The sequence below is a fragment of the Periplaneta americana genome, chromosome 14 (genome assembly GCF_040183065.1).
Source record: "Periplaneta americana isolate PAMFEO1 chromosome 14, P.americana_PAMFEO1_priV1, whole genome shotgun sequence".
In the NCBI taxonomy this organism is placed as follows: Eukaryota; Metazoa; Arthropoda; class Insecta; order Blattodea; family Blattidae; genus Periplaneta; species Periplaneta americana.
In genome coordinates, this window is record NC_091130.1 from 82,999,892 (window position 1) to 83,012,377 (window position 12,486).

The following is a 12,486-nucleotide window of genomic DNA, read 5'->3' on the forward strand; positions in this document are numbered from 1 at the left end:
ATTTGAGAATTGTTTTTTTTATTCATATAACCATAGGTAATATCATATAATAGAACCAGAACATTTTGATAACTAAGATACTGTTTTGTTTTGCCTTTTTGTCTCATTTAAACATTTATGTTATTTATTTCAATGATGTATGTTATTCAAAGTTACGACATCTTTCCACGCCGACCAAATGCTATTTCGAGAATGACGAGCGAGACTCGGAGCGCAGCGAGAATGACGAGCCGAGACTCGAAAGACAAATGCAGCGAAGACAGGGAGCGAGAGCGGCAATTAGTTTTGTTCATCTCTAGTGTAGAAGTCTAGTGTGGATTCATAAACTACAGTATGTTGTCCCTCCCTTACACCGGAGTTGTCTGCATGTAAGTCGGTACTTCAGGGAAGGTAAAACGGATAAAGAAGTAAAGAAAAGAAAGAAGCAAGAAAGGAAGGAAGAAAGAAAAGATTAAAAGAAGCAAGAAAGGAAGGGAGAGAGAAAAGAAGGAAAAAAAGGTAGAATTAAATGAATACCAGACTTAGATTAAAATTCGATGCAATATTTCGCCTCAAATTCTTCTTCAAAATTTATTAATGTTAAGAAATATTTTCTAGTCACTAATTTAAATGCATGACATAAAGTAATTTAAACTTTTTAGGAGATGCTTTTTAAGTCGAAAAGAAAAATGCTTTGAAGAATAAACATACTAAAAATTAAATACACTATAATTTAAAATACGAGTAACACGATAAATGGTGAATTATATGTACTGTGGAAGTCAATTGTCAATTCCGAACTGGTTATGCCTTCTCTGCTTGTGTTGCGCAATTGCTTCCATCTTCTTGAGGTCGACGCAGTCAGCGAACTTCCTGACTGATTCCTCGCAGTTGAGGGTCTGGTTGTGACACCCTCTGTAGCATCGGATGACCTCTTGCACCTGCTTGTGGCACGGCGGCGCCGAGTGCGTGGCGGACGCCATACTCTGCTCCAGAGCTGCCAGCGTCTGGTTGAACACATCCTCCGTCAGGCCGTGCCGATTGGTGTGGTAATCGTCCATGCACTTCAGCGTGGCGTACCACTTCTGGTCCTCCTCGGCGCCATCCACTTTCTTGACCGTGTTCATACCCGGCATCTTGTTCGTCAGTCGGTCCACCACGGCGTCGGAGATCGTCACCACGCTCACGGTGTCGTTCTTCTTATTGCAAGTCTGCTTTCCTTCTCCTGCCTTCATTTTGATTCACCAGACAGCTAGGAACACAATTTCTGTAAATGATATGCAATAGACAGTAACCTGGGTTACCATACGTAATTCCAGTTTGTACATAATTATGCTCAGGTCCTTGCAAAATTACATTCAATTACATAACTATAAGTTAAATCAATTGTACGCAATTCGCTTGATTATAAGTAGAATATTTCATTCGTCAACAAAATTAAAAGTATTTTTAGTTAAAAGATAACAAATGGGGGATTCTGATAGCGTTTCTCGTGCTGATTTCAGATCTGTTTTCAAAATTTTTCTGTCTCCCTGGGTTTTTGAGTAATTATATGAAATGTACTTCAGGCTTTTCTAGTATTGATACCTTGTAACATTTTACCTAAAATCATATTTATTTACCTAAAGTGTATGTGTGAAATAGACTTTAGGCTATACTTCGCTTGAGAAACGTCTCTTTTGAGTGCTCAGCAGTAGTCTGACAGAATATTTGGGCTCCATTTTTCCTAGTAGCACCTTTCCATTTCAGAAAAATCCTGATGAAAACGCTCCCTATGTTCGTCGCTCACTACCCGAAGGTTTTGAGGAAAGAAAAAATAGATGAGAATCCAAGAAGTTCTTTTGAGAGATACATGAAACTCCTTTACGTTATAGTTCTGAATCAGTTCGCTGACAAGTTCTCTGTAATCTTCTGATTTGTTGTTCCTTTTGAATGATCCTTAGGTTCTCGGCATATCATTGGAACTAGAAAAGCCATAAGACGGGATCCGTTTAGCCAACCAGTTAATAGAATCACGTGGAACATAACAGATTTCTGGGGTCCAGTTCATGTCCTCATCTATTTTGCAATCGAAAGAATCTCTTTTAACTAGTGTAGTAAAATTCAAAGTTAACTAATCACAAACGCAACAAAAATTGTTTATGTGATTTATACAATATTTCGAGGTATATTTCACTTTATAAGATACTTTTAGCACACTTAAAAATAGAACAAAGAAAACAGGCTATGAAAATTGTTTCATGAATGTAAGTTCCAAATCAACTGAGAATTAATACTAAATATCAAAGTTTAATGAGGAATAAAATTATTATTTTCTTTTATGAATTCTGACTTGACAGGCAACAATGATATAAAATTCTAAAGTTATAGATCAATTGTTAAAGCAATAAAATGAAGTATTTTAGATATATATTTTGTTTTCATTAGCATTTTAAGGACTGTATATAGCAATAAAAATAAATAAATTTATCTAAATTCACAAAGGAATGGTAGGTGGTAGAAAAATGCTGACTTCAGTTTTGGAATCAGCCGTATGATATTACATAAGAAACGGTAGGAATTGTACATTTAACAAAATCATTGTTGACCAGTGATATTTTAAAATCGAGTTTGAATTGTACGTTTTTTTGTTCGCTTTGATATCTAATAAACTTTCATTTTAACTTCACATGATTTGTCTTATGACTTTGATATTAATATTATTAATCTTTTCCCAACTTGGCGAAGATTTTCTTGTGAATATTGAATTGACTGTATTTGAAGATGGAAGGGAAGTTGGCTTCAGGAAGGGAAAAGGTACGAGAATGGAATTGGATTGCTACGAACAATCGGCGAAAAATATCTAGAGAAAAATATGAAGTGCATGTAGTATTATTGTGAACTTGGAAAAGGCTTTTAACAGAGTGGATTGGAATAAACTAATGGAAATCCTGAAGAAAATTGGTGTGGATTGGAAAGAGAGAAGACTGTTCAGTAAAATACGGTACATAAGATTTGCTGATATAGCGTTGATAGCAGAAGAGGAGATGATACCAAGGGATATGCTACTAGAGCTAAATGACACCTGTGAGCGGTACGGGATGGAGACAAATGCAAACAAGACGAAGACCATGATTATCGGAAGAAAAATAAAGAAGGTGAACGTGTGAATTCGAAATGAGACAATAGAACAAGTGGACAGCTTCAAATACTTGGAGTGTATTATAAGTAGTAACATGAGCTCTGCCAGGAAGTCAATAGGAGGATAACAATGACAGAGGACGCTTTTAATAGAAAAAAAGCATTTTTTGCGGACCTCTGGAAAAATAACTAAGGAAGAGACTTTTGAAATGCTTTGTGTGGAGTGTGGCAATATGTGGGACAGAAACATGGACATTTCGACGAAGTGAAGTAAAACGACGATAAGCATTTGAAATATGGATATGGAGAGGAATGAAGCGTGTGAAATGGACAGATAAAATAAGAAATGAAGCTGTGTTAGGAAGAGTGAGTGAAGAAAGAATAATGCTGAAACTGATCAGGAAGGAAAAAAAGGATTTTCTGGGTCAATGTCTAAGAAGGAACTGCATATTGAAGGATGGACTAGAAGGAATGGTGAACAGGAGAGAAGTTCGGGCAGAAGGGGATATCGGATGACAGACATTAAGATATATGGATCGTTTGCGGAGGTTAAAAGGAATGCGTAAAATAGGGAAGATTGGAGAATGTTTGGTTCTGCAGTGAACGCAGAAAAACTATGAAGAATGAATTCCCAAGGTCAGCTGCGGGATACGTAGAATATAAAAGCCATGTGACAGTGAAAACCGCTGTCTGCTTACATCAGTTAACTCAAGGTTACGGGACTAATATCAATAAGACAGCAAACTCACACAGCCAGGCGAATACAGAGCCGACATGCTTTCTCTTTTCATGGTAGTTTATCTTCTTCCTCGCAGGACATGCTCCAAACATTTGAAAACAGTTACAGGCTACTGTGTTGCAGCAATAATTTGTGACAGTAAAAGGAAAAACTACTAGCTAGAAGACGGAAGTTAGATTTATAAAAGAAGTTGAGGCGAATCCCAACAAACAGAAATTAAAATTGCAAGAGGTTTGTAATAAATGTGTTAATATAAATGAGTAGTCGGCAAAGATTACGTCATATAAAATGCAGCCCGCCTTACACAGCAAAGGGGAAGGTAGGAGGGGGAGAATACCAAACTACTTAACATTGAATGAACAAGTGATGGCTAAGGTGAGGGAGATCACGTCTTACCCTTCCGCCCTGCTTGTTTATTAAGAGGTTGACTCACGAGTCAAGAAATGACAGCCACTGATATAAATAATAATTGTTATTAAGATAAGTTTGAGTTCATGATTGAAGAAAACATTTCATAGTAAATGTATCTAGTGAATAATTTATATTAAACATTAAAATTCTAGTCACTTTCTACTGATGAAAATATATTTGGACAAGTTAAAAGAATCCGTAAATGCTTCCAGCTCTCCATTTTCATTCGACAATTATTTCATATTCGAACCTTATTTACGCATAGTTCTGAGTTGTTCATAATTTTATTCATCCCCTTCTGTTACGTACAACCTATATTTTACTCTAAACAGAAACATGAAACACGAAACACCTTCAAACAAGACCTGCGCAGTCTACAGTGTACATCAGGTTAACGGGCGGCGAAACATGGACTATAGGCCTTGTAACGGTATGTTTGAGTGGTTTCTTTTGTAATCCGGCAGAATGTAATCTTACGTATCACTGGTGTCTCTTTATGATATTTGAATATGTGTGTTCAGAAAAGGAGGACTTTCGATGTAGCAAATTCTGGCGTTTTCTCGTTTCCGCGTCGATCACCTTTCGCCCCTACCTGGATGGTGGAGACGGGGAGAGTGGTGAATTGAGAACGGTCGGAGCGATCAGCTCAGATAGAAAGGGGCTTTGATATAGCTTAGTAACAAGATATTCAACCAATGGTTGGAGATTGGTGATGATATACAGGATTCTAATAGGCTGGAATGAAGCTACATCGGATGTCTGTATGCTGTGATGGTTTGTATAGATTATGATTTGATTGATAGAGTATTAAGGATCATGTGCTAATTTTATTGTGTTGAGATGTGAGATAAAGGAAATCCTGAAAGATTGAATTCTAATTTTACAGTTACTGTTTAAATCCAAAGATATTGTTGTCAATTTTTTAAGTTGTTCAAACAGATGTAATTTGGCATACTTCGGTTGTTTATTTCAAATATTACGAGGTTGTTTAACTGAAGGTTATAAAGTTTAAAAGGAATTTGTTGATTTTAAGGATATGATTGCTTAAAAAAGGGAGAAATAAATCTGATACAAATGTCATAGTTTTAATTTATTAAAGGTTCCAATGAATTAGTATTATAGTGGGTCATCGCTTCAGCCTACACAGTCATCCTTGATACAAATCTTACTTTAATACCATTCTCCATTTTGGTTCACCACACAACAAAAACATAGTTTATAGGCCTATAATGACGTTTCAGAGTTATGGAAGAAATAAAACCTGATCAAGTATCAGCTACAACCATATCGCATACAGAGTGTTTCGAAAGGTCCCTTACAACGGCTTAGGTATGATAGAGGAGATAAACATTTTTGTTTTGTGCCTTAAATATTGCAGTTCCGTCGTTGCTGATAAGATACGAAGTCTAGTGTCGCTCAACCTCCCTGATATTACCTTTCACTTGTGTTAGAGCATCGATGACCAAAACGGGTGTCGTGATTACATCGTGTAATCACAGACATTCAAACGGGTACATTGCTGTGTTTTTCATTCATGTGCTGAAGGCAAGCAGTGGCGGTATCATGTCGCTCTACAAACTCTGTCTCTACAAGCAGTAATACGTGTAAAGAATGAGGAGAACTTCTTTGTTGTTCTGTCGGACAAAAGTAATATGTTTACTTTACACAACGGTTCAGTTAGGAGTATATAAAACATTAATTGTCACGCTTAATAATGTATTATTATTATTATTATTATTATTATTATTATTATTATTATTATTATTATTATTATTATTATTATTATTATTATTACTGACACACTAAGTATGTGTTTCTATAATTCTTCTGTACGTGCATGAATATTGATATTTTTAGATCTTCTCCCTAGAATCATAAAATTATTAGGTTTTATCTCAATTTTAATCTTCTTAATCTTTAGATGTGGGTAAATATTGATTAGTTATTCATTTAATAATAATATTGTAGATCAACTGATTCAATATTATGTGCCAACGAACTGTTAAACGCCAGGAATTGACATGTCTTAAATCATAGCCAGGAAGAGAAAGAGGAGATAAGTAAATGTAAGGAAGTCAGTTACTAATGGGGTTTGAAATATCTCTTGCTCTAATGGAACAGAATTTCTCAAGAGAGTAATGATTGAAATAGCTTAAATAACTGTTCTATAAGAAGTTTTTAATTTTGGAAAACTACGAATTTCTCGACCAAGTATCGAGAGAAGAATTTAGAAAATTCCTGATTATATTCAAGAGGAAGGTTAAAAAAAGAAGCAAGAAAAATCGTGTATTATTCACTGGCTCTTGATGACAACAGTGACATTACTGATACAGCAAAGCTTGAGATTGTTATCCTCGGGATTGATCAAGATGTTAGTACAGGAACCACCACTGGTTGTAGTTTTCATGCCAAGTATCTTTCCTCCGTCTCCTTACTTCAGAGGTTGTCTGTCGCATGTAATCACTGCATCTCAAGTTTTGGTCACCGCTGGTTTAGATCGTTGAATGCTGAAGTGGTGTGTTTGTAATGAGACTGTGTCACTTCGAGGACAAGCGAAATTTTTGTCAACACAGAACGTGACACTACTGTAAAGAAAGCTAAGGCTGCATTTTGTAAAGTACAATACTTGCAGTAGTAATTATGTCATTCCCATAACTCTGAAAAGTCAGTTGTCTGTGATACGATTTCTATTTGTGATAGGTTCTGGATGGCAGAATTCTTTCTACCCAAACTGGCTGACATGACAAGAAGCAACAATAAGCCACCAACGTAGCTCAGTCGGCTAAGGTGTTTGCCTGCCGATCCGGAGCTGCGCTCCAGCGCGGGTTCGATCCCCGCTTGGACTGATTACCTAATTGTTTTTTTTTTCGAGATTTTCCCTAACCGTAAGGCGAATGTCAGGTAATCTATGGCGAATCCTCTGCCTTATCTCACCAAATACCACCTCGCTATCATAAATCCCATCGACGCTAAATAACCTAATTGTTAAATAATCAAGCAAAAGGAAAAAGAAGACGCAACAGCTATGCTGCTTGGTGTCTTCGCAAAAGGCTTGCTGTATGACGTCTTTCAAAGCCTTCATGGCTGACTTCGTAACACAGGATCTCTGAGACCATCTCGACAAGAAATTAAAATACTTTGCAATGCACACTGTTGTCTTACTAGGGTGGCTCACTTAGAAATCTAGCTCTACTCACTAAGTATCATTTCCACGAAAGAAGAATTGAAAAATTCCACTTGAAGACAATGTTGAAAATTCCCGCCATTTTTGCTTCGTGTCTCCCCATAAACGAGATGCATTTCAGCCAGCTCAATTAGTGTGGATTCTGCCATCCAGAATCTATCACAAACAGAAATCGTATTGTAAACATAACTGACTATCCACCCCAGAGCAAAAGGAATGGCACAATTTTATTATTAACACTGTAACACAGTCATAGCAACTGATGCCCTAATGGGCAAGCGCGCGCTTTAGAACTCAGGAGAGTCTGAGCGCTACAGCGTAAAGGAAAGAGACGGACGAATGAGGTAGTAATTATGCCGCTTAGTCGAGCTATATACAGCGATGGCCAGCACTGATTCAATGTATAAAGGGTAGAAAACTTATTAAAACTGTATCCATGTTAATTTTTATATTTGTCAGAGAAGTATAAGTGCATTATAAGAATGTAAGTTTTAATTCTAATGCTCATTTTTCACAAGCGTGCTTTTTATTGAAAATAAATATTTTCTGTAAATATTTTTTACAGAAAAGTGAAAATTTCAGATAGGTTTATTTAGTAGCCTTATAGGTACTGAAATGTTTTCGTAAATCTAATATATTGTAAATACATAATACTGAATATAGGGTAGTAGAAATTTTTAGAATATTCGCATGGAAATGAATTAACAATGCAACTACTGTTATATCATAAACAAGAGATATGTGCCTATGTGTTGTAAAATCGTCAGCCCTATAGCTTCAACGGATTTCGAGGAAATAATTTAATATTCTGATGATAGGAAGTTGCATACCAATATCACCTTAAAAGCATAATGCGATAAGAGTTTTCTTATGTAATATTAGTTACAATTAAAACATATACCTAGGTAACTTTGCTTTGTACTGTAATATTATTTTGATTAGTTTGTTGATTACTTTTATAAGGCTAAATATACCACAATATCAATTTCAACTTACCTTGTCATACTCAATCTCTTTTTTTGGAGGGGGGGAAGGATATCATTTTCTTTATGAATTATGTGCTTCATTCACTTAGTACAGCATAGTTGTACTACTATAGAATTTATGTGAATATTCCTTTTTATTTCTTTATTATGTTATTAACGTTTAAAACAGAACTGCAATATTAAGAAATTGGTGTTTGTACTTTTGTTTTACAGACAAATAGTAGATAATATCAAACAGAAAGAAGTCACATAAAAATAACGACATAAAAATTTCACGTTCCGTCTGAAGTTTGTACACCACTGTTTTCTTAATTCAACAGGCTGCTTATTCCTTCCTCCTTCCATACCTAGCGCTTGATGCCCACTGCACGATGTCAAGGTCAGAAAAATGCGCTTGTTTGACATCACTGCTGCAGCATATTGTACGTACTGTACAAATGCAGTCTCAGCTTTCTTCCAGTAGTTTCACGCACTATGTTAAGAAACATAATACTTTGCTCGTCTTCGAAGTAGAACAGTTTCATCACAAATACATGATTGCAACATTCAACAATCTAAATAGGATGGAAGTTATTATTAGAGAGGTTGAGCGATCACAAACCCCTTAAGCGAGTCATCTTATCAGCGCTTCTAGCGGAAAAACTGTTGATTTACAAGACTTTGGCTCATAACAGAAATTTCCTTCTTCACCTCCTCTATCATACTTGAGCCGTTGTAAACGATCTTTTTATGCACCGCGTATGCAAAGAAGATCAGTGAAATGGGGGGACGAAACATGGACTATTGTCTCATTATTCATTTTAAGTGTTTCGTAACAATTCAGTTTCTTTATAATATTTCAAGTTAGACTATATTACCGCCTGTAGGTATTCTTGACAATTATTAAACATGCTGTATATAAATAAAATAATTTAATACGAACTCAAATGATAATATAAACTTCCGTTGTTGGTATTAGACATTTCTGTATAATTTTAAAATTGTTGTATCTGACCTATTTTATGAATCGTGCGGTTTGAGTAGATGTACACTATACTTACTTACTTACTGACTTTTAAAGAACCCGAAGGTTCATTGCCGCCCTCACATAAGCCCGCCATTGGACCCTATCCTGAGCAAAATTGATCCAGTCTCTATCATCATATCCCACCTCCCACAAATCCATTTTAATATTATCTTCCCATCTTCGGCCTCTCCAAAGGTCTTTTTTCCTCCGGCCTCCCAACCAACACTCTATATGCATTTCTGGATTCGCCCATACGTGCTACTTGTCCTGCCCATCTCAAATGTCTGGATTTAATGTTCATAATTATATCAGGTGATCAATACAATGCGTGCATTTCTTTGTTGTGTAACTTTCTCCATTCTCCTGTAACTTCATCCCTCTTAGCCCCAAATATTTTCATAAGCACCTTATTCTCAAACACCCTTAACTTATATAGACAAAGGTCTATAAATCTGGCATCGCTGCCCGGACGGCAGACAGTTGGCCTAGTACTCGCAACTGATCAGCTATTGTGATATTTACATTGCATTAGTGTGCAGTTGGACGTACAGCGATACAGTTTAATTTATTTCAAAACTACGAGATGCCAGAGTTCACAAATCATGAGTACTTAGACATGATCCAGGCCGCGGAAGAAATTCGGAACAGTAAAGACTACTGGCCAGAGTTCGTTATAATTGGACTAGAAAATGTGAAAGCTGCACACACACACACACACACACACACACACACACACACACACACACACACACACACACACACACACACACACTGATGGTGGACATTTTGAACAGTATCTGTAAGATGTGAGTGAAATGTGGTTTACAGAGTTTATTACTCTTTATTTCATTATTAACGCCCAGAATTAGTGATTCGTAAAACAACAAACTGTAATGTTACTTACATCTTGTTCACAAAGTTACATCAGTTTTATTTTTTCATTAATTGTAACTGAAACTTCAATCCTAAGCGTTTTCACTAATTTGGACATAATTGTCTGATTTTCACGTTATTTCTTGTTATTACTGTATGTATTTCTTGCTTACATTACAATTATTACGCCATACTCAGTAATGAATTTTTAGTGTATTGCATTGTAAGTTGATAATTCTGCATTCATTGTTGAACTTCGCCCGGACACGAGATATTTTGTTCATTCGGGTTATTAATTTACATTTTCTGGCATTAAATTACACAAACTAAACAATAACAGTTACGTCTCTATCTGGAGTTTACGTAGGTCAGTTTTGTGCGAAGATTTATCTCCAGATTAACTCGCGAAGTATTGCACCGAAGCTCAGTACATTTTTGTTTGCTGCCGTCCTCCCCTCACCTGCTGCAAGATACACGGTGAAGGGTAGTTGAACTTAACCCACCCCCTTCAAGTCGTTGACTGCATGGAGTGTGGGATGCTACTTATGCGGCGTTGAGACATCTTGCAATTGCCGTCCGCGCTTTCGAAACACTTGTAATTATCTCACTATTCGTAAGTCCTATAATTTTTTTTATTTGACAAAACTTACCCTAAAAATGAGTTATATATATATTTTTTTTTTTTCAATATTTCCATGATTATTGTGTGAGAAACCTCATTGTCATTGTCAACGGAGAAATGGCAGGAGAAAAATTTAAACGTAACCGAAAACGCGTCCTTGCAAGGGAATTTGGCGATGAGAAAACTGAACGTGTGAGCTCAAAATCTGTTGTCCACTTGTCTCACTCCGGGTGTCGGCATTCCACTGCAGTAACTTTAAATAATTTTTAAGAGAGAAAGCAGGAAACAGACGTAACCTATAGCGACCACATGAAAGGGAGTGGAAGCAAGACAGAACAACAGCAGTTTAGGATGACCGAAGATATTAAGCCTGCACATCGAGTGGGATTACCGCAGTCCTTGCAAGAGAAGGGATTCGAGCCCTTGCACTGTGCGAGTGACACTCGAGTAAACTCGCCCCAAGTATTGAAGGCAATATACGGAACTGAGGATCTTATTTCGAAGACTCTAATTAAAAAAAATCGAAACTTATATGGGGGAGCTGTAGGTTCGTGGCCCATTTCTTTTAGAGTTCAACCTGACATTTGTCTTAGCGCCTTAGGAAAACAAAGTGATAAACCTCGAATGTCAATGTCAGTTGGGGAAATGGGATGAGAAACATTTAAAAGGTACGCGAAAACTAGTCCTTGCAAGGAGATTTGAGAGAAACTGAATATGTGGGCTCCAAGCCAATTGGCTACTTGTCTCACTCCGAGTTAGAAAATTTAGAAGGGGAAGCCGAAAATGGACGTAACCACATGACAGGGGGGGTGAGAAGAAGCATGACAGAATAGCAGAAGGGCAGGAACGCCGAATAAGTGTGAAAAACCTCGTGATACATTAAACAGAGAAAAAAGCGAGCCGGACCGCGTGTAAAAGTTAAGCTTTCCTCTTTCGTACCCGAACATAGACGTTTCGCGTCAAAATATCCTTATAACCAATTTTGAGTTAATCGCTATTTTCAGGAGGTTATTTAAATATATAAGCTGTCACTATTTTGTTAGTAAGAATGATTATATTTCATGTTAATAATTTCACGTTCAATTGGCTTTGAGATTAAGAATAATGAATAAAATTTGTCCAACATTGAGGAGCAGCCATGGAAAACAGTTTAAGTACCTCCGAGAACAAATTTTGTTTTTATCATGGAATGTGATATATGTAGCAGCGTCAATGTCATAGGACTGGATATATGTGCCAGACATCCTTCCATATAGTCAAACGAGTGCATTCTAGATGGGACTCGATATAAGTCCCGTAGTATAGTCCTGATGAACGATATAAGTGCCACGTAGTAGTGTATGTTCCGTGGAAGGTTACTCGCTGTGTTGATCTACAGTGAATGTAGCGGTTTTGTAGCATTTATCATAGATAATAACAGGCCACTAACTATAAAAGTATCTAAGGCAAAGAATTGTGTATAGAAAATAGGAAACTACGGCAGCAAGGGAAGCCATACACTACTCCTAAAGGAGAGGGTTTGTAAAGCCATGGTTCCTGATGAGATGCAGGACATTGTAAGGTCGG

General features: G+C 36.7%; 1 protein-coding gene across 2 annotated transcripts in view; it reads right to left on the reverse strand.

Annotated features, from left to right (window-relative positions):
* Positions 1–558: 558 nt before the first annotated feature.
* Positions 559–12,486, reverse strand: part of LOC138714002 (uncharacterized) — a 31,497-nt gene continuing 19,569 nt past the window's right edge. The window contains exon 2 of one of the 2 annotated variants that reach the window (XM_069846576.1): positions 559–1,231. In XM_069846576.1, the coding sequence (XP_069702677.1) occupies positions 762–1,214 (453 nt within the window). In that variant the 5' untranslated portion in view covers positions 1,215–1,231 and the 3' untranslated portion in view covers positions 559–761. Of the gene's footprint in view, positions 1,247–12,486 lie in introns of both variants that reach the window. The other variant, XM_069846575.1, reaches the window with a different exon arrangement.